The sequence below is a fragment of the Abramis brama genome, assembly GCF_963993115.1.
Source record: "Abramis brama genome assembly, chromosome: 4".
Lineage (NCBI taxonomy): Eukaryota > Metazoa > Chordata > Actinopteri > Cypriniformes > Leuciscidae > Abramis > Abramis brama.
Genome location: NC_139966.1, coordinates 1,714,922 through 1,733,939, shown reverse-complemented (window position 1 = coordinate 1,733,939; position 19,018 = coordinate 1,714,922). Strand labels below are relative to the sequence as shown.

The 19,018-nt window shown below is 41.1% G+C and overlaps 1 protein-coding gene across 2 annotated transcripts in view; it reads left to right on the top strand.

Moving 5' to 3' along the window:
- Positions 1–19,018, top strand: part of LOC311081538 (protein NLRC3-like) — a 90,870-nt gene that overhangs the window by 32,748 nt on the left and 39,104 nt on the right. The window contains exons 3-5 of one of the 2 annotated variants that reach the window (XM_084112084.1): positions 3,277–5,068; positions 5,363–5,536; positions 15,072–15,282. In XM_084112084.1, coding sequence (XP_083968210.1) covers positions 3,277–5,068; positions 5,363–5,536; positions 15,072–15,258 — 2,153 coding nt within the window. In that variant the 3' untranslated portion in view covers positions 15,259–15,282. Of the gene's footprint in view, positions 1–3,276; positions 5,069–5,362; positions 5,537–15,071; positions 15,283–19,018 lie in introns of those variants that run through there. The other variant, XM_084112083.1, reaches the window with a different exon arrangement.

Sequence of the window (19,018 nt, the reverse complement as noted above, 5' to 3'; positions counted from 1 at the left end):
AAGCCGAATCCGGACATTTTGGGCGATCCCGAAATCCCAGGCATACTCGTCACGGTGACTCACTGGTAGCCTAACCTTGTTTTCAACTGCGCTCTCTTACCGGTAGGCGTGGCCTCCTAGGGTAGTGAAGCAAGTGCATTCTGGGAGTTGTTGTCTTTCATCCACATAAGCCAAAAATACATTTTCTGGCTTTTCTTAGTCTAGAATAGCCTGGCTAACGTCAGACCAAGTCTCATTTGAGACTTGGTCTGGGAACCACGTGTACATTTTCTCGTATTTGAGGTGTGGTTTACGAATGCCCAGAGCCGTTTATTGGGCGCTATGAATGTCTATCAAATGCGCCTGTACGTAGCTCATAGCCAATCGCTTCAATTATACCCGATGACGTATGTAGAGTGACAGAAATTCGACGAGGAAAAAGACGATGGGTCAAAGATTTATTTGTACACGATGGCGTTTAGCGAATATTACCGTTTGTGCAAGATAAACATGAGGGTAGAAGGTAAAGTTGAGTCTGATGCCATGTTGGATCTATAGATATAAACAAACTGCTTCGGTGTCGTCATCGTCTTGCTGCTCCCTCCCCGTTCTGTGATTGGTTCCCTTTTTCAGGGGAAAATCTGCTCCATGGTGTCCAGACTGCCTAGCAGCGTGAATAAAATCGCGTTGCGAGCAAGGCAGTATGGGGAAACCCAGGCTAAGTCTAGAAAGCTCCAAATAAAAAAAATTTCTTCACATTTCTTCTACATAAATGACCTATTTTAAATACACATTCATCTTTCCAGAGGTGATGTATCCCTTTAATATTATTATTATAGCCTAAATATTATTATTATTATAAACTAGGCTACATTATAAAAAGTAAAAGATAAATCAATAAAAAAACTTATTAATCTGTATTTTTTCTAATCAAATTGGTTTCAGGACGTTAATAAAACAGAAGGAATGCAGGAACAGAAACTAGGCTACCGATTCTGCTCGAGTGAACCGATGGAAGTTTTTTTTGTTGTTTTTTTTTTGTTTTTTTTTTGCCGGAGGCTTCTGCTTTGTCTTACTCCTGTAACACTAGCTATACTGTATATAATAAATTGAGTTTATTAGGAATTGAGTTTATTCAATAGAGTGAATTAGGATAAAAACATGTCTGAACAGGTCATGTCTGTGGCAAAGACAGACATTAAAATGCAATATAATTTTATGTTAATTAAGGTTGCTAAAATGGGATGGGATATTTGCCCTTATAAGTTCACTAAAAAAGTTATTGTAACACAATTTTTTTTATTTTCTTAGTAGTGTTCACCAGACTAAATTTTAAATAATAATAATAATTAGGGACTTTTTGTTTTTTATTTAAGGGGCTGCTGGGGGAGTTTTGAGATCTATTGTCAAAATAGACCTGACCCTCTTCGGCAGCAATACATTTTTCTATGACCCTCCAAAAATGATTGTGAAAATCATCATGACCCCCGCCCCCCCGCACCCCCGCACATAACATGTTAATGCAGCGGTACAGTTACACTCACAGGACACTGCACTTATTCGCAATCACAAAAGTTCATTATTTGCTCATTCTTTAAAGCTTTGCCGGGTAAACATTTCATTGGCATTCTGTTCTGACATGATGCACTTTTTCAAATGTGTGTACGCCCGAAGTGCGCGGGCACCCTCAAACAACGCCAAACTGGACTTTATCTTTCGCATCTGATTTTTGTCCCTACACACACAAATGTATATAATCGGAGACCACATTTGTGTGAGTATCCAGATCATGGGATTCAAATGAGCTCTAGGACTGACTCACGGGGTAAGCTTGGGATCACTGCCCCATCAGTCCGCACCCCAAAAACCCATTTGTTCGAAAGCTCAAATTTTTTTTTCTGTGCAATATATTAAAAGCATCCCAGAACAGACCTTCCGAAATTCTAACAGAAATGAAAGACTTTGCCTTTAGATTAACTTTATATTTTCTTACGGCTGATACTTCTAGCTCTGCCACCTTGCCACCTTCTTCGCACGCCATCTTCATCCAATATGTTGCAAATCGTCAAATCGTTTTTTTTTATTGCAAAATTAAACACTTTACATTAGTTTAACGATCGATAATTAAGTATAGTGGAAAATTATAATTAATTAAACGCGATACAATAGTGTTTTGGTAGTAAAAGAAATATATGTGTGTTACTTTAACAAAAATATATTTGGGTAAAAAGAACAGTGCCACAAAACCATTTTTTTGAGTGTATTGGATCCTTTGCAATTTGCATATAAGACAAACAAGGGAGTGCGTGATGCAATTTTACCATTGTTGCATATTGTTTACTTGCATCTTGAAGATTCCAAAAATCACATGAAAATCCTATTTGCTGACTTTTCCTCAGCTTTTAATAACATATTGCCATCTGTGTTAGTTGAAATATTAGCCACAGAGTTTAATCTAGATGGAGGACTGATTCTGTGGTTGCGGGACTATTTAAGATACGGAGTACACGAGTGAGTGTGGGTGGATCACTGTCAGAGAAACAAATTACTAATGTTGGATCCTCTCACCCCTACTGTGTATATTGTACACAAACTACTGTATAAGTGCCCATTCAGGGAGATATCTAATCAACAGGGGAATGAGGACAGTCATGAACCTGTTTTAAATGAATTTATTTCTTGGTGTGACATGTCAAACCTTAAGTTAAATATTTCAAAAACAAAGGAGATGTGTACTGATTTTAGGAAGGAGTCTTCAGTGAGTGTGACGAGTGTTAAAGGGGAGCCAATTCAGAGTGTTAATGAGTATAAATACCTTGAGGTTGTCCTTGATCATAAACTGAGGTGGGATAAATGGACTGAAGCTGTGAATAAAAAAGGACAGAGCAACTATACTTCCTTAGGAAGAGGTTGTCATTTAATGTAAGCATCTCAATCCTAAGAGTGAAATGTGCTGTATAAATAAACTTGCCTTGCCTATACAGCCGCTCTGGAGAAAAAAGTGATGTCATCGTCCAGCTCAGTTCAGTTCTCATATAATAGTGTCAGTGTAGGCAGATCAGTAATATTGTTGAATATTAACCCTAATAACCCTAACCTAAGCCTACTACAGTACAGACTACATTTCTAGTTTGGTGTGCTAGATGTCAATGTTTACTCAAAAGGCTTTTAATAATGCCCATCAGCATGACCTGAAGTTATTCAGGAATTCAAAAACTGAATACAACTGTATTTATTAAGACTTTATGAAAAACATGATCACTTAGTCTTTGCTGTCTTTCTCCTCTTTTTTTAAAGTCTTACCTGCAAACGACAGTCCAGCCACTCTTCCCGATTACACAGAGGCCAGTAGCAGACTAAAGAACATATTAAAACAGGAGTGTGAGCGGATATTGGTTGGTAATTCACAGACGGGTCATAAGAAAAACCTGAATGATATCTACACTGATTTATATGTGGTGGAGAATGAGACTGGAGGAAGAGTGAGCGACCATGAGGTGAGACTGATCGAATCAAATCACAACCGACCGACTGCCAAGGAGATGGCAATCAAGTGTAAGGACATGTTTAAACGAAACGCAAAGGTACTGACGATGGGGATCGCAGGAGTGGGAAAAACTGTCTCTGTCAATAAATTCATCCTTGACTGGGTTGAAGGAAAAGAAAATCAGGATATAGCCTTAATTTTTCCTCTGCCGTTCCGTGAGCTAAACCTGATTACAGAGAACTACAGTCTGATGGAACTGCTTCACGAATACTTCTTTAGTGAGGATAATAAACTGCCTTCTCTTCCTAAAGGTCATGGTAAGGTCTTGTTCATCTTTGATGGACTGGATGAATGTCGCTTCCCTTGGAGCTTTAAAGAGGGTGGCAGATTTACAGATGTTCACAAAAAAACAACAGTGAGTAAGATAGTTACAAGTCTTATCAAGGGACATCTGGTTCCCTCTGCTCTCATCTGGATCACATCCAGACCAGCAGCAGCCAGTCTGATACCCCGTGACTACATTGATCAGGTGACAGAGGTTCGAGGATTTAATAATGAGCAGAAAGAGCAATACTTCCTCAAAAACAGTCCTGAGGTTGCTGGGAACATCATCAGTCACATCAAGAAATCCAGGAGTCTGTACATCATGTGCCACATCCCCATCTTCTGCTGGATCTCTCTCACTGTTCTTCGACCTCTACTGGTTCAAGAGAGTAATGAAAAAACTCCCACAACTCTCACAGGGATGTACATAAACTTCTTAATTTCTCAGCAGCAACAGATGGAAAAAAAATACAACCCTGATGGCCCTGAACCTAAAGACAATGCAATGTCTTTTGATCAGATTATTCTGAAGCTTGGGAAACTGGCCTTTCAACAGCTGGAGAAAGGAAACCTGATTTTCTACAAAGAAGATCTTGAGAAATGTGGACTAGATGTCAATGAAGGGTCAGTATACTCTGGGTTATGCACCCGAATGTTTCAGAAGGAAAATGTTTCAGACACACACGTTTACAGCTTCATACACCTAAGTGTACAGGAATGTCTTGCTGCTCTCTATGTGTTTTTTGTTAACAAAGACAAGAAAGCAAACCCATTTGTTCAATGGTGGAAAGAAATGATACAGAAACTCTCCAAAAAGCCACTGTTTCAGCTTCATAAGGCTGCAATCAAGAAGGCTTTGAAAAGCAAGAACGGACACCTGGACCTTTTCCTCCGGTTTCTCCTGGGACTCTCACTGGAGTCCAATCAGACTGACCTGAAGGACCTACTGCCAGGACTGGAACTCAAAGCAGAGAGCATTAAAGACACTGTTGACTACATCAAAAAGAAAATAGAGAAGGAGAAATCAGTAGAAAGGACCATCAATCTCTTCCACTGTCTGAGTGAACTGAAAGATGACTTTGTGGAGGACATCCAGAAGACTCTGAGCTCAGGAAATCTTTCAGCACAGAATCTCTCCTCTGCTCAGTGGTCTGGTCTGGTGTTTGTGCTCCAGATTTCAGAAAAGGCTCAAGAGATGTTTGAACTGCAGAAATACAGAAGATCTGATGAAGCAGTGATGAGACTGCTGTCAGTGATCAAAAACACCAGAAGAGCACTGTGAGCGTCTCCTTTACATTCATTTATATACACTGTTATTTCATTTTAATTGGGCCTTAATCTAACATAGGTGTTTTCGATGGCTCAAACTGTTCAGAAAAAAGGAATAAATTTATCAATTTGTGTGATGATATTCAGAAACTGAAAATACTGGTTATTTTATAAAGAGAAGTTTTGTTAGCTTTGCTTACATCACTTCAGCCAAATGTTTTTCCAAATGATCTGTGCTCCAGATTCTAAACCAGACCTAATAAGAATCACTATTACATTACTGCTGTTTTGTTCTCTTCACAGGCTACATAGCTGCAATCTCACTGATCAGTGTTGTGAGAGTTTGTCTTCAGCTCTACAATCCTCAAACATCTTTCTGAGAGAGATGGACCTGAGTAACAATGACCTGCAGGATTCTGGAGTGAAGCTTCTTTCTGATGGACTGAAGAGTCCAAACTGTCAGCTGGAGATACTGAAGTAAATGGTTTTAAAATAATTAACGACATACTATCACAATGAATTTTGTAGAAAAGCAGCTTGATTCACAGTAAATCAGTGGTCTCAAACTCAGCTCCTGCAGGGCCACTGTCCTGCAAAGTTTAAATACAGCCAGCTTCAACTCGCCTGCCTAAGGCCCCGTTTACACGTACATGGTTATTTTGGAAAACGGAGACATTTCCCTTCGTTTACACGCAAACGGAGGATTCGCCAATGAAACCGATTCTTTCTAAAAACTCCGGCCAGAGTGGAGATTTTGAAAATCTTCGTTTGCACGTTTGCATGTAAACAGAGAAAAACGGAGTTTTAGGCAGCGACGTCACAGAATGTGACTATTTTCGGGATTCTGATTGGCTAAGGTGGGCTTGAGCTTCTCGTTACATTGCCATCTACAGGTTTGGCATGCTCTTGACAGCATATACACAGGTTCGTGTGCACGATGTTATTTTTGAAAACGAAGAGGGGAGAAATGTCCGTTTATGAAAATAGCCATCCACGTGTAAACGTAGCCTAAGTCTAGTAATCCTGAAGACTTTGATTAGCAGGATCAGATGTGTTTAATTAGGGTGGAGCTAAACTCTGGCCCTCAAGGAGCTGGGTTCGAGTCCACTGCAGGAAGTGCAGCTGCACAAGTGAGTTTGGGCCACTCATAAAATGGAATTTAATGTGCAAATAAAAATGATTATAAATCTTCTTGTAAGGACCATCCATTGGCCCAACGACGGAATCCAATGGCCTGGCGAAGGTTTAATACGTGTATGTCTTTTCAGTCTTATTCTGAGTATCCCATACTTTCAGTTATTAATTCATTATGGACCCAATGCTGCACAGAGATCACGTCGGCCAGTTCGTGTTTCTCACGGACACAAACTTGTTAATTCTGATTTAAATTCTGATCTCTAAAGTCGGTTGCGTACTGCTCACTCGAACAAGAGAGTGTAGTTTAATTTAGCCATTTCCATACAACTTGCTAAATCAGTGATAGACAGAAATCAAAAGGTGTGATCAAAAGATCCATATCTTTCACATCTACTGCAGTCAGATTGACCCGTGTTCACGCTGAAGGAATCACTCACATTGGCTGTGCACTTGTAATGACACATCAAGGATGTTAAGAGGCTAAAAGCAGGTTTAACCCCCTGAGGTCGGCTATCGCGCCGGCGCGATAGGCTCGTTTTTTTTCGTATGAGTGCAAAAAAAAATAAAAAAAAAAAATAATAATTTTTATCTTATATGCTTGTGTTATACATCAATCGATCCTGTTTAGTGTGTATTTTTTTTGTGTATGCTCATAATAAAAACAAAGTGTTGTGCTTTTCGCCAAATAAAGAAAAATAAACATGATGCGAGTTCTGCCTACTCTCCGTCAGTGAAGTCAATTCTGAAACGCGTCCGAAAATGAACTGTTACTCAGCGAATACTCAGTCAAACAGGCATACAGTCACACAGGCATGAAGCTTGAATTATCTTCTTTCAAATGAAGTAATTTTTATAAAAAACAAATATTCACAGTTTATATAATATGTATGTAAAGAGAGAGATGTCAGTCGTTCTCATCTCAGCTAATTAAGTTTTAATGTGACTCCGCCTACGGAGACCGCGCTATTCAAACGCAAATGTGAGGCGATCCATACAAACCTGTGAAACGCCCACATCCGCTGGATAAGGCTGGTGAAACACTGGAAGCGTGGCGTAAGCGTCTCAGCTGCGTGGCGTGTCCGTTTTTATTTCGGCTCCCATCCATGTTAACAGTTTAGAGTTTGCATACTGCCTGTGTGAGACGCGCTTCTCAGGCGCGGCACGAGCCGCGTGGAAAACGCGTGCATTCTAGAAATAGAACCGACGCCTATTTTTCACGCGACACGCAAGCGTCTTGGAAGCGTTTCCATGCAAAATTGAATAGGAAAATCTGTTTATTTGTCATTTTGACACGAATACATATTAATAAATGTCCTTTTGATGTTTAACCCTCTGAGGTCGACAAACGCGCCGGCGCGTTTTGCTGGATTTTCTCCACATTGTAGCACTATAAACTTAAATTTCTCCGTCATTTATGGTCATACAGAAAAAAGAAATATAAAAAAAGAATCTGTGGTATTTCTACTTTTGTATGTGTCCACTTCCAATCAAATCAAAACATTGTGCTTTTGTAAAATAAAGAAAATAAACAGTGTGTGCGTTCTGCCTCTCCGTCGCGGTGAACTTTTTTTTCTTGAGCACGTCTATAAACTGAAACAAAACTCAGCGAATACTTGTCACACATTTATGAGCCATACACCTTTATAAACATTTAAGTGTGTAATTTTAAATGATCAGATTAAAAACGAAAACAAATATTCTCTGTTTAAGTAATTTGTATAAAACCAACAAGATGTCCAGCTTCTCAAACGCTTCCTAATTATTTTTAATTAGGCCACGCCCACTCGCGCAAAAGATATTCACATGCAAATCTCCACATGGAACGCGATCGCCCTCATTACCTCAACAACAAAACACTTCACTTCACTTTTCGTCGAGTTTGAAAGACGTGCCTGAGCTTACATTGGATTTACATCAGAAGAAGAAGAACGATATTTGAAGACAAGAAAGATAAGGTAAGAAATTCTTACATATTAGTTTGCTATTGTTGCATAAATTTCACATTGCAGTTGAACTGTTGCTAGATATATGGTGAATATTATAATATTTAGACCCGTGTTTACTGTTACTGTGTTTGTGGATATCTGCTCAAATGTAGATATGTATATGGTAGGCCTAACCATAATGTTTTATATTTGATCGCGATCGCGTTTTAATGTATCATATTTTTGATCGCGATCGCGTTTTAATGTATCATATTTTTGATCGCGATCGCGTTTGAATGTATCATATTTTGGAAAAGCAAAACGCTCCAAACGGCTTCATGTTTTTACTATTATCTCATTTCATATCATCATAACGAATGGAAACATTTGAAGTAACATGATAATCAATATATTTTTCTCTAGCTTAGTTGTTACTGAAATCTTTTTGAAAATATATATAGGCTGCTATATTGTTATTATTTTATGCAGCACTGCGCATAGCCTATACCTACAAGGCACAACAAAACTGGTGTTCATTATATAATATATTGTTGGAAACATTTGTGTGAGTGTGTGTATTCTGTGAATTTTAAAAAGCAATTTTAACAAGAAAAATCTAAAATGTATTCCCAAAATCGTGCAGGCCTTTCTCTTGATATCAGTATGTGCACTTTTTTTTTTCTTTTTTTTTCAGGGCCCAGATGCCAGAGTCCTGCTGACTTCAACATTCACAGTACATGTCTCTGTACATGAACATGGTAAAGTGAAAATCAAACACCTTAGAAAATGAAAGGTATGTACAATGTTTTTAGGAATGGCACAAAGGTCTCTTTCTTCAATAAGTGCTTTTTGTTGTGTATCTTTGGATTATGTTGTGTTGTAAATAAATCCAAACAATTTTAAAAGCCATTCTTTTTTAAATCTCCTCATTCTTTGTGCAAGGTTGGTCAGAATGATGGGCCCTGATAAGCTCCTAATAGGGCCATTAGGGAGGTTCTTTGTCTTTCTCAGGTGTGGAAAGCTTTCATATTAATGAGGTGATCCGCCCCTTCGCATATTGCTTTCTAACACAAAACACGTCGTAAAATTTTTAAATCAATATATTGTCTTCTCTGAATGAGCAGTCAGGGTGATTCTCACATAGTTTTAGAGCAAATATTCTAGGCTACGTGATACAATTTTCAAAAGTCTTGTGAAGAAATAATCAGTATGGGTTTCATGACCTTATTTCAGTGAGAATTTATTTTTGTATTTTCACAAACCACGCATAAATGTCATTATCTCAAAACTACAAACTTTTACATACATGCTGCTGATATATTATTGTAGCAGAGTTTGTGCTGAATACAGTGTAATCAGACTTTAGCCATGAAAATGTCACAAGTAACAGAAATAACCACAAATGTCAGAGCATGTCAGAACACCTCCAGGGCCCAGAAAACAGCTCAGACCCCAGAGGGTTAATAGTGTCTAGGTTTTGACATAAATGCAAATATAAATGTAATTTTACAAAATATGATCGATTTTCAAATACTGCTGTATTGAATGAACAGCTTTTAGCAAACTCTATTGCTATACTGAGATGAGGAATATATACTGTATGTGTTTTGTCAAAAATAAAGTCATCAACTAACTAATGAATCCTTTACTTTGAAATACGTATGATTAAATGTATACTTTAGTTTTGAAAGACGTTGACTAGTTTTGAAAAGATTATAAAGTATGTATGTGCATGCATATATATATGTGTGTGTGTATATATGAAGAGTTCAGATGCAAAAGCCTCTAAATGCCATCTGAAATTTTCTCCTAGAATGATCATTTTTATGAAGCTTGTATATTTAAGTTAGCTATAGGTGACACGTCACCTGAATGAATGGCTCATTAAGTATGCAGGGACGTAGTCTCACCAGGTGTGAACTACTACATATGCATGATGCTGTTGGAGCGTTTACGCCCCATCCGCATATTGGCTTTCCAAACTAAAAGTGTTTCACAAAACTAAAATCAATGTATCGTTTTTTTGTGGATGATTAGGCAGGATGATTTTCATATCATTTTGAAGAAAAAACACTAGGCGATGAAATCCATTAGTCAAAAGTCTTATTGCCACATATTTAGTATGTGTTTTGTGGCCTTATTTCAGAAACTTTAGTTTTTAGTTTTTTCAATAACCACGCATAAACATTATTCTCTCAAAAATGCAGACATGTACATTCTTGTTGCTCACATATTATGGTAGCCCTGTTTGTGCTAAATAGTGTGTAATTTTTTTTTGCCATTAATATGTTTATAAGCAACTGAAAAAAAGCACAAATGTCAGGGCATGTCAGAACATCTCAAGGACCCCAAAAACACCCCAGACCCCAGAGGGTTAAGACTTGCCCTATTGAAGTCAACAGGGTGCAAATTTTAAAAAGAGGATAACATGGTGTAGGCAACACCGATTTTTGTTGTTGTTCTCTGTATTGACAGCACTCCAAATGTACAAAAAAATGAGCTCAATGTTAAAATTGACCGGAGTTCTCCTTTAATATATTAAAATAATGATTTCAAAATACTTCAGAATAAATCAAGATGTAACATTTATTTGTCAGGTAAAAATGTATCATGCCAATTACAGAAGTAAATGATTAAAAGCCAATTCAGAAAATACATGACATCATTTACTCAAAGATGACTCTAAAAGTAAGCTATGTTTTCCTGACAGAGACACACAGTAATGTGTCAGGGCCTTCCAACAGGAAAGCACTGAAACAGCACTGTATGGGGGGGTGATCCTGGTAAAGAGTCCCAAAGTATGCTCTGTCCCCTTGCCTTAAATACCAGGCCAGAACAAAAGGGGTTATACAAATGTTGTTTAGAGTTGTTTGGGCCAATCCATGTACCCCAGGGGGGTAGCACCTGGTTTCTTAAGATATCGTAAAGAAATATCAGCCAGAGAGATACAGGATTCTCCTAAGTTCTCAATCTTTCTCATTAAACCAATGACTACAATGAAATTAAGACCATTTTACCAATCGCACTGTGACCCTTAAAATGACACCAAACATGAAAAGGAAAAACAACATATTCACAAGATACACCATATGTGTTATATAGACATTCTTAATGAACTTTCAGTGCCTTGAGGACGGAGAGGGGGGATGAGTTGAAGTCAAACAAAGGGACAAGGAGATAAGTTTGGGCAGGACAAGGTTCTGTGCTCTGTCTTTGCTATCTGCTGTCCAGGGTGCATTTTATGGCTTTATTGCAGGGTGCTTTTTGTTTTAGCAGGAAAATCAGTTCTTACATTCTCAACAACTGAGAAGCATAATGCATAATGAGCCATTCATTCAGGTGTGACACTGACTGAGCCCCAATGCAAGGACAAAAGATATATTTAGAAGAAGACTTATATTGACCATTTAAGATTTTGCTTACATCTATCTTGTAAATATGTTTTGCTATTTTATTAAAAAGGTTACAATTACAACAATAATTACAATTTCAACAATATTTCAAGTGTACTCTTTCTTTGTAAAAAAAAGAAAAAGATTATAGGCCTACATTTTATCTATGTATTCATTAGTTTGAATATAGCCAACATTGGAACAGCTAACATCTTAGTTGATGACTTTATTTTTGACAAAAATAGTATTTTATATATATAGAAATTGCTAAACAAAAGTTTATTTGATGTGGCAGTATATTCTATAGTAAAAACTGTACCCAAATCTAGTCAACAAAATGTTGTCTTTCATATTTCGCCTGACTGTAACATTGTTTTTATGAAATATTAGGGCATATAAATGTTAATTTGCAGTTTAATACGTTGCTTATACAAATAGCCTACATTTTATTTCAACATATTTCAGTCGATTTTTACACATCTCAGTATAGCAATACAGTTTGCTAAAACATCATCATTCATTCACACACGCGATTTAAATTTAAACTGTCTTTTTGCGAGCTGTGGTAAACAGCGCGCATCTTTGCCGTTCATTCATTCATAAACAGAAACCCGATTCACGTGAGAAGGAAAAAAAACTTACTACAGTTTTCCTCCGCTCGCTCCTAGATATACCCGCATTTTCCATTATTATTATTCCTCACAGCGCTGCGAGACTGTGTAAACAAGTAATGATCTGAATAAACTTGTGTTTTCTCGAGCTGATATGGGGGCGTTCACAGGTTTGCGTGGATTGCCTCAATCATTTGCGTTAGAATAGCGCGCGCTCTCCGTGGGCGTGTCACATTACATTTGAATGAGCTGTAATGAGCTCGACTGGAATCGCTCTCTTTTAATACAGATTTCACAAGATGAGAATATTTGTTTTTTATATAAATTACTTCATTTAAAAGAAGAGAATTAAAGCTTCATGCCTGTGTGACTTCACTGGCAGAGAGAAGGCAGAACTCGCTTCGTGTTTATTTTTCTTTATTTGGCAAAAAGCACAACACTTTGTTTTTATTGTGAGTATACACAAAAATAATACACATTTAACAGAATCGATTGATGTATGAAACTCCTATGGAAAATCAAAGTCAACAGAGTATTTATGAGTTTCTTTTACACTGATAAAAAAAAAGCGAGCTGGTATCGCCGGCGATACCGCCGACCTCAGGGGGTTAAACTCTTGCAGAGGAAGAGAAATAAAAACCCTGTAAATCCTATATATTATATATATATATATATAACCACTTGATAAATGTGCAAACATGTATCTAATTTTCCCACCTCATGATTTTCCTTTTATGTGGTTGTCTTTTGTATTCTTATAAACTCTATTGGGTTAATATTTCAGACTTTGCATATTATGGTTAACCAAATCATTTGTGTGGCATGTTTGGTATCTAAAAAATCCAATCTTCGTCTCCGATTTGTAAATCTACATTACATTTTGCTAACTTTGTGATACATTAGTATTATAAGCATCTTAAAGATTCTTGTGTGAAACACGCAATCAAATTACATGTTCAAAGGAACAATAGGTCTTAAAAATTTCCGTGGTCACTGATATTGTTTGCAAATAGGGAAGCAGTTAAGTATTTATGAGGAACGTCTCAGTTACGTATGTAACCCTCGTTCCCTGAGTAGGAAACGGAGACATTATTTCAGTGAGTTTTTACCTTTTGAGTTTTATCACCTTTGAGTTTTAGAAAACAAGCCAATGGCATGAAAATGCCTTGGGTCTGCGGAATTTGCATAGCATAACTCCACCCCACCTCGTGGGTATATAATATAACATACAGTTATGTTTCCTCGCTGAGGATCAGAGACTGAACTCCAGGCTATTCCAGCGGTACAGTGGTTGTGGCAGAGGGACGTTCCCTTTTGTACGGTCACTACGAGTTAGGTCAGTGACTGACGAAATTGGGTGTCCCAGTATAATCACGCCACTTCGGCTGTCTTCCAGTGCCCTGCGTAAGTCTGAGCTGCATGTTGTGAGACTAGCATGGACGAAGGACTCCTACTTAACACAGGAATACCAAGGTACACTGGGAAGCATATCTCAGTGGAAATATGCGACACAATGCCTGCCCGAAGGGAGGACTTACAGAATACACATATGACCCGCGAGCAGGCTGCATATGGAGAACACACATGTGGGGGTCACCCAAAGGGGGAACTATGCACATCACATGGAACACCTAGCCAATTACGAGGGCTGAGCAACGGGGCATCAGTGTAGGTGACGACACTATCAACCCTTCGGTCTGCTCTCTCGCTGATGTGTCTTTATCTATGTGTGAGAGCTATGTGACTTAAAGTTTTTTGTTAGTAAGATAAATGATCTAAGATTAGGAATTATTCCATCTCCTTCTGATCCCTCAATTCACCATAGCTGTACGGCTGTTTTTAATCGATTTAACCATATTACTGGCACTCAGCTTCAAGAAATAGTAGAGCACCTTAGGCCTTCAGGCTCTTCTGCTGATGTGATTCCTCTGTTTTTTCTCAAACAAGTATTTGATGATGTTCGTTCTTTTCTTCTGGTCATGGTAAAGGGGTGGTTGATCATGATTTCACTTTTCTAACTTTAGTTAGTGTGTAAAGCATAAACAACATCTGCAAAGCTACAACGCTCAAAGTTCAAAGCAAAGGGAGATATTTGCTTTTAAATAAATTGCTTTTTAAGGACTACAACAAACGGCTGGTAGAGACTACACGACATTCCTCCCGAGTTAGTGACATCACAAACCATGGAATTTACATAAACCCCGCCCCCGGAACACGATTTATAGATTATCAAGACAGAATATGCTAATCAATGACTAGAAGATAACTACACATTATCGACATACATTCAACAACTAACCATTCAGAAATGTCCTGTTGCTTATACATGTTGTCACTTCTTCTTGAGTTTCTCCATCATTGTCTGACTCCAGTTTGAACATAAAAGGCTAAAAGTTTTTGAAATTTTCAGTGCATGTCTGTGTGAGAGCAGCCGTTGAAGCTCCGCCCCCTGTGCCGGGAGCAGCAGCTCATTTGCATTTAAAGGAACAGACACAAAACGGTGCATTTTTGCTCACCCTCAAAAAGTGTCAACTTCACATACACACTCTGGGGACATCAAAGACTTATTTTACATCTTGTGAAAAGGACATTATACCACCACTAAATTGTTGTTTAGAAACTGGTATTATACCTGAACCGCTAAAACATGCATCAGTCTACCACCTACTTAAAAAACAGAACCTGGACTCCACAGTGTTAGACAATTTTAGACCAATCTCCAATTGTTCATGCAACATGACATCATGACTTTGCGTAAACATACACGCCACTTTCAAGTCAAGTGGCGTGTTATTGTCACGGTTCATGAATCGGCTGTCTCATGCTGATGTGTCTGTGTGAATGTAATTGTGTGGGTGTGGTTACTCGTTGTGTTGATTAGTGTCTCCAGCTGTCATCAATCTCAGTTCCCTTTATATGCCCAGTAATTTCCCTCTCATGTTGTCAGATCGTTGTGGTTGTTCCTCGGTGTGTGTCCTGTTCCTGTGCCTCGTCTGCTAAGATTCTTCGTTCTGGATTTCGTCAGTTCTTCGTGTCGTTTGATGTTCCACGGTTCCTGGTTGTCTTCACTCGAGCACGCAGTTCACCGCACCACCACCGGATCGCCATCTCGTCCCTGCTTCATCACCACCTGAGTGTTTGTCCCCGGCCTGTGTCTTTTTCTGACCATCTTTATTAAACTGAGTTTTACTTGCAATTTGCATCCTCCTGTTATTTCATCACAGAACGATCTGACCCGATCATGGATGCAGCAAGCCCGTCCCAGATCAACGATTTCATCGCTCACAGTATCTCACGTATGGACCAGCAAGAGGAGAGCATCTCGGGCACAGGTCGGGCGGTGCAAGCACTCGTGAAGCAGGTGTCCGAGCTCACCCAACAGGTACAACTTCTACGGACTCCCACTGCGCCCCCCACGCCGTCCGTTCCCCCACCACCAGCGCCTGCTGCAGCAGACAGCCCAGAGCCACGCCTACCCACACCCGAGGGTTATTCCGGCGAGCCGGAATTTTGCAGAGCGTTCCTCACGAGATGTTCCATGCATTTCGCTCTACAGCCACGCACGTTCCGGAGCGAACAGGCTAAGGTGGCATTTGTGTTGACCCTGCTGTCAGGGAGAGCAGCGCTTTGGGGAACGGCGGTGTGGGAGAACGGAGACAACTGCTGCACCTCGTTCCTGGCACTCTCCGAGGAGATGAGGAGAGTATTCGATCGTGCAGTGGCGGGTAAGGAGGCGGCCAGATTACTCGCCGAACTGCGACAGGGAGAAGGCTCGGTGGCGGACTTTTCTATCCGGTTCCGCACCCTGGCCGCAGAGTGCCGTTGGAACGAGGAGGCGCAGTGGGATATGTTCCTGCATGGGCTGGCTGACCGCGTTCAACAGGAGATTTATGCCCTGGACTTACCCGAGACCCTCAATGGATTGGTGGAACTGGTTTTAAGAGTTGACGCTCGTCTGAATCATGTGACCAGATTAACGCGTACCAGTCGTCCACAGCCCAGCACGGAGGACCATCAACCCGGCGGCGCGAGCGCGGTCAGCCCCACATTCGACCATGAGCCCATGCAGGTGGGGAGAGCTCGGCTTTCCCGGGAGGAGAGGGAAAGGCGGAGATCCCAAGGACTCTGTCTTTACTGTGGCCGGGCGGGCCATTACATCCATGCCTGCCCGGTAAAAGGGCAAGCCCGATAGTAAGTATGAGGCTACTATCGGGTGGGATCTCCGCCGAGAAGACCTCATCACCATCATCGACCCTCCTCCCGGTAAGACTGAGATGGCGAACATCGACGCACAGCACCAGCGCACTACTGGATTCGGGAGCAGAGGGTAATTTCATGGACTTTAAACTTGCACTGAAGCTTCAGATTCCCATCACTCCTCTCTCACGTCACATTACTGTCAACGCACTCAATGGTCAAGAACTCCCCCGGATTACTCATTCTACTGAAAACATCACCCTCATCACTTCGGGCAATCATACGGAACTCATTTCATTTCACCTCATGGACTCACCACTTGCACCAGTGGTTTTGGGACACCCGTGGCTGTCCAAACACAATCCCGTGTCGACTGGAGCACTAACACTGTTTCCACTTGGAGTAACCACTGTCATGAGTCTTGTTTACTGTCTGCCTGTCCTTCTGTGTCTGGTTCTGTGTTTTAGAGTGAGGCAGCGGATTTGTCAAACGTGCCCGCGGAGTACCTCGACCTGAAGGAGGTGTTCAGTAAGTCTCGTGCTGCTTCTCTTCCTCCGCATCGTTCCTATGACTGTGCGATAGATCTACTGCCAGGTAAATCTCCGCCTAAGGGCAAACTTTACTCTCTTTCTGTTCCCGAGAGGGAGGCCATGGAGAAATATATTTCTGATTCTCTAGCCTCTGGGTTCATCCAACCTTCCTCTTCTCCTGCGGGGGCGGGGTTCTTTTTCGTTGGGAAGAAGGATGGTTCTCTGCGACCTTGCATTGATTACCGAGAGCTGAACAACATCACAGTAAAGAATTCTTATCCTTTGCCGTTGATGTCTTCAGCTTTTGAGAGGTTGCAGGGAGCATCTATTTTCACGAAACTGGACTTACGTAATGCATATCATTTGGTTCGCATCAGGAAGGGGGATGAATGGAAAACCGCTTTTAATACCCCTAGAGGACACTTTGAATATTTGGTTATGCCTTTCGGGCTTTCCAACAGTCCAGCGGTTTTCCAGGCACTCGTTAATGACGTGTTGAGAGACATGGTTGATCGGTTCATATATGTTTACCTGGATGACATATTGATTTTTTCTTCGTCTCTCCAGGAACACGTTCAACACGTCAGACGAGTGCTCCAGAGATTGTTAGAGAATGGGCTTTTTGTCAAGGCGGAGAAATGCGCGTTTCATGCACAGTCTGTTCCCTTCCTAGGGTACATCATCTCTTCTGAGGGAGTGCGCATGGATCCTGACAAGGTTAAGGCTGTGGTAGATTGGCCAAGTCCAGATTCCCGTAAGGCCCTACAGCGGTTTCTGGGATTCGCCAATTTTTACCGGCGTTTTATTCGCAATTTCAGCCAACTAGTCGCACCTCTGACCGCCTTGACCTCCCCCCGAACGACGTTCAGGTGGTCGAACACTGCCGAGGCAGTGTTCACCAAACTTAAGAGTCGCTTCGTTTCGGCTCCCATTCTTGTCACCCCTGATCCCACACGTCAGTTCGTGGTGGAGGTCGACGCGTCAGAGGTGGGAGTAGGAGCAGTGCTTTCACAACGCGCTTCCTCAGACGACAAGATGCATCCCTGCGCGTTTTTTTCTCATCGACTGTCGCCTGCCGAACGTAATTATGACATTGGTAACAGAGTTGTTGGCGGTCAAGTTAGCGTTGGAGGAGTGGCGTCATTGGTTAGAGGGTTCGGGGGTACCCTTTATCGTTTGGACCGATCATAAGAATCTTGAATACATCAGATCTGCTAAAAGACTCAACTCCAGGCAGGCTCGGTGGGCTCTTTTTTTCGGACGTTTTGATTTTGTTCTCTCGTACCGCCCGGGTTCCAAAAACATCAAACCCGATTCTTTATCTCGTATTTTTGATCCTTCCGAACGCCCGGTGACTCCCGAGTGTATTTTACCTGAGAAGATTGTCATCTCCACTCTAGTATGGGAGGTCGAATCGAGGGTCAAGACAGCCCTAGAAGGGGTAACGCCTCCGCCTGGTTGCCCACCGGGTCGTTTGTTTGTTCCGGAGGGGTTACGGTCCGACGTTATTCGATGGGGTCATTGCTCCAACGTGGCTTGTCATCCAGGAGTGACGCGAACCAGTTTTTTAGTTAAACAACGATTCTGGTGGCCATTAATGGCTCGCGACATTCACGATTTTGTATTGGCTTGTTCAGTCTGTGCCACTGGTAAGACATCTAACCAACCCCCAGATGGGCTACTTCGACCGCTGTCTGTCCCTTCAAGACCCTGGTCCCATATCGCTCTAGATTTTGTCACCGCCCTCCCGCCCTCCAAGGGCATGACGGTTGTTTTAACCGTAGTGGACCGGTTCTCGAAGGCGGCACATTTCATCCCCTTGCCCAAATTACCTTCAGCCAAGGAGACAGCGGTCACAGTCATAGATCACGTCTTTCGGTTACATGGCCTCCCGATGGACGTGGTCTCTGACAGAGGTTCCCAATTCGTATCCAAATTTTGGCGAGAATTTTGTAAGTTACTGGGGGCCACGGTCAGTCTGTCCTCGGGCTATCACCCCCAGAGCAATGGTCAGTCTGAACGAGCCAACCAGGACCTCGAGAGAATGTTGCGATGTTTGGTTGCCAAGAATCCGTCGTCCTGGAGCCAACAGCTTTCTATGGTGGAGTACGCCCACAATTCGTTACCAGTGTCATCCACGGGCCTCTCGCCTTTTAAGTGTAGTTTA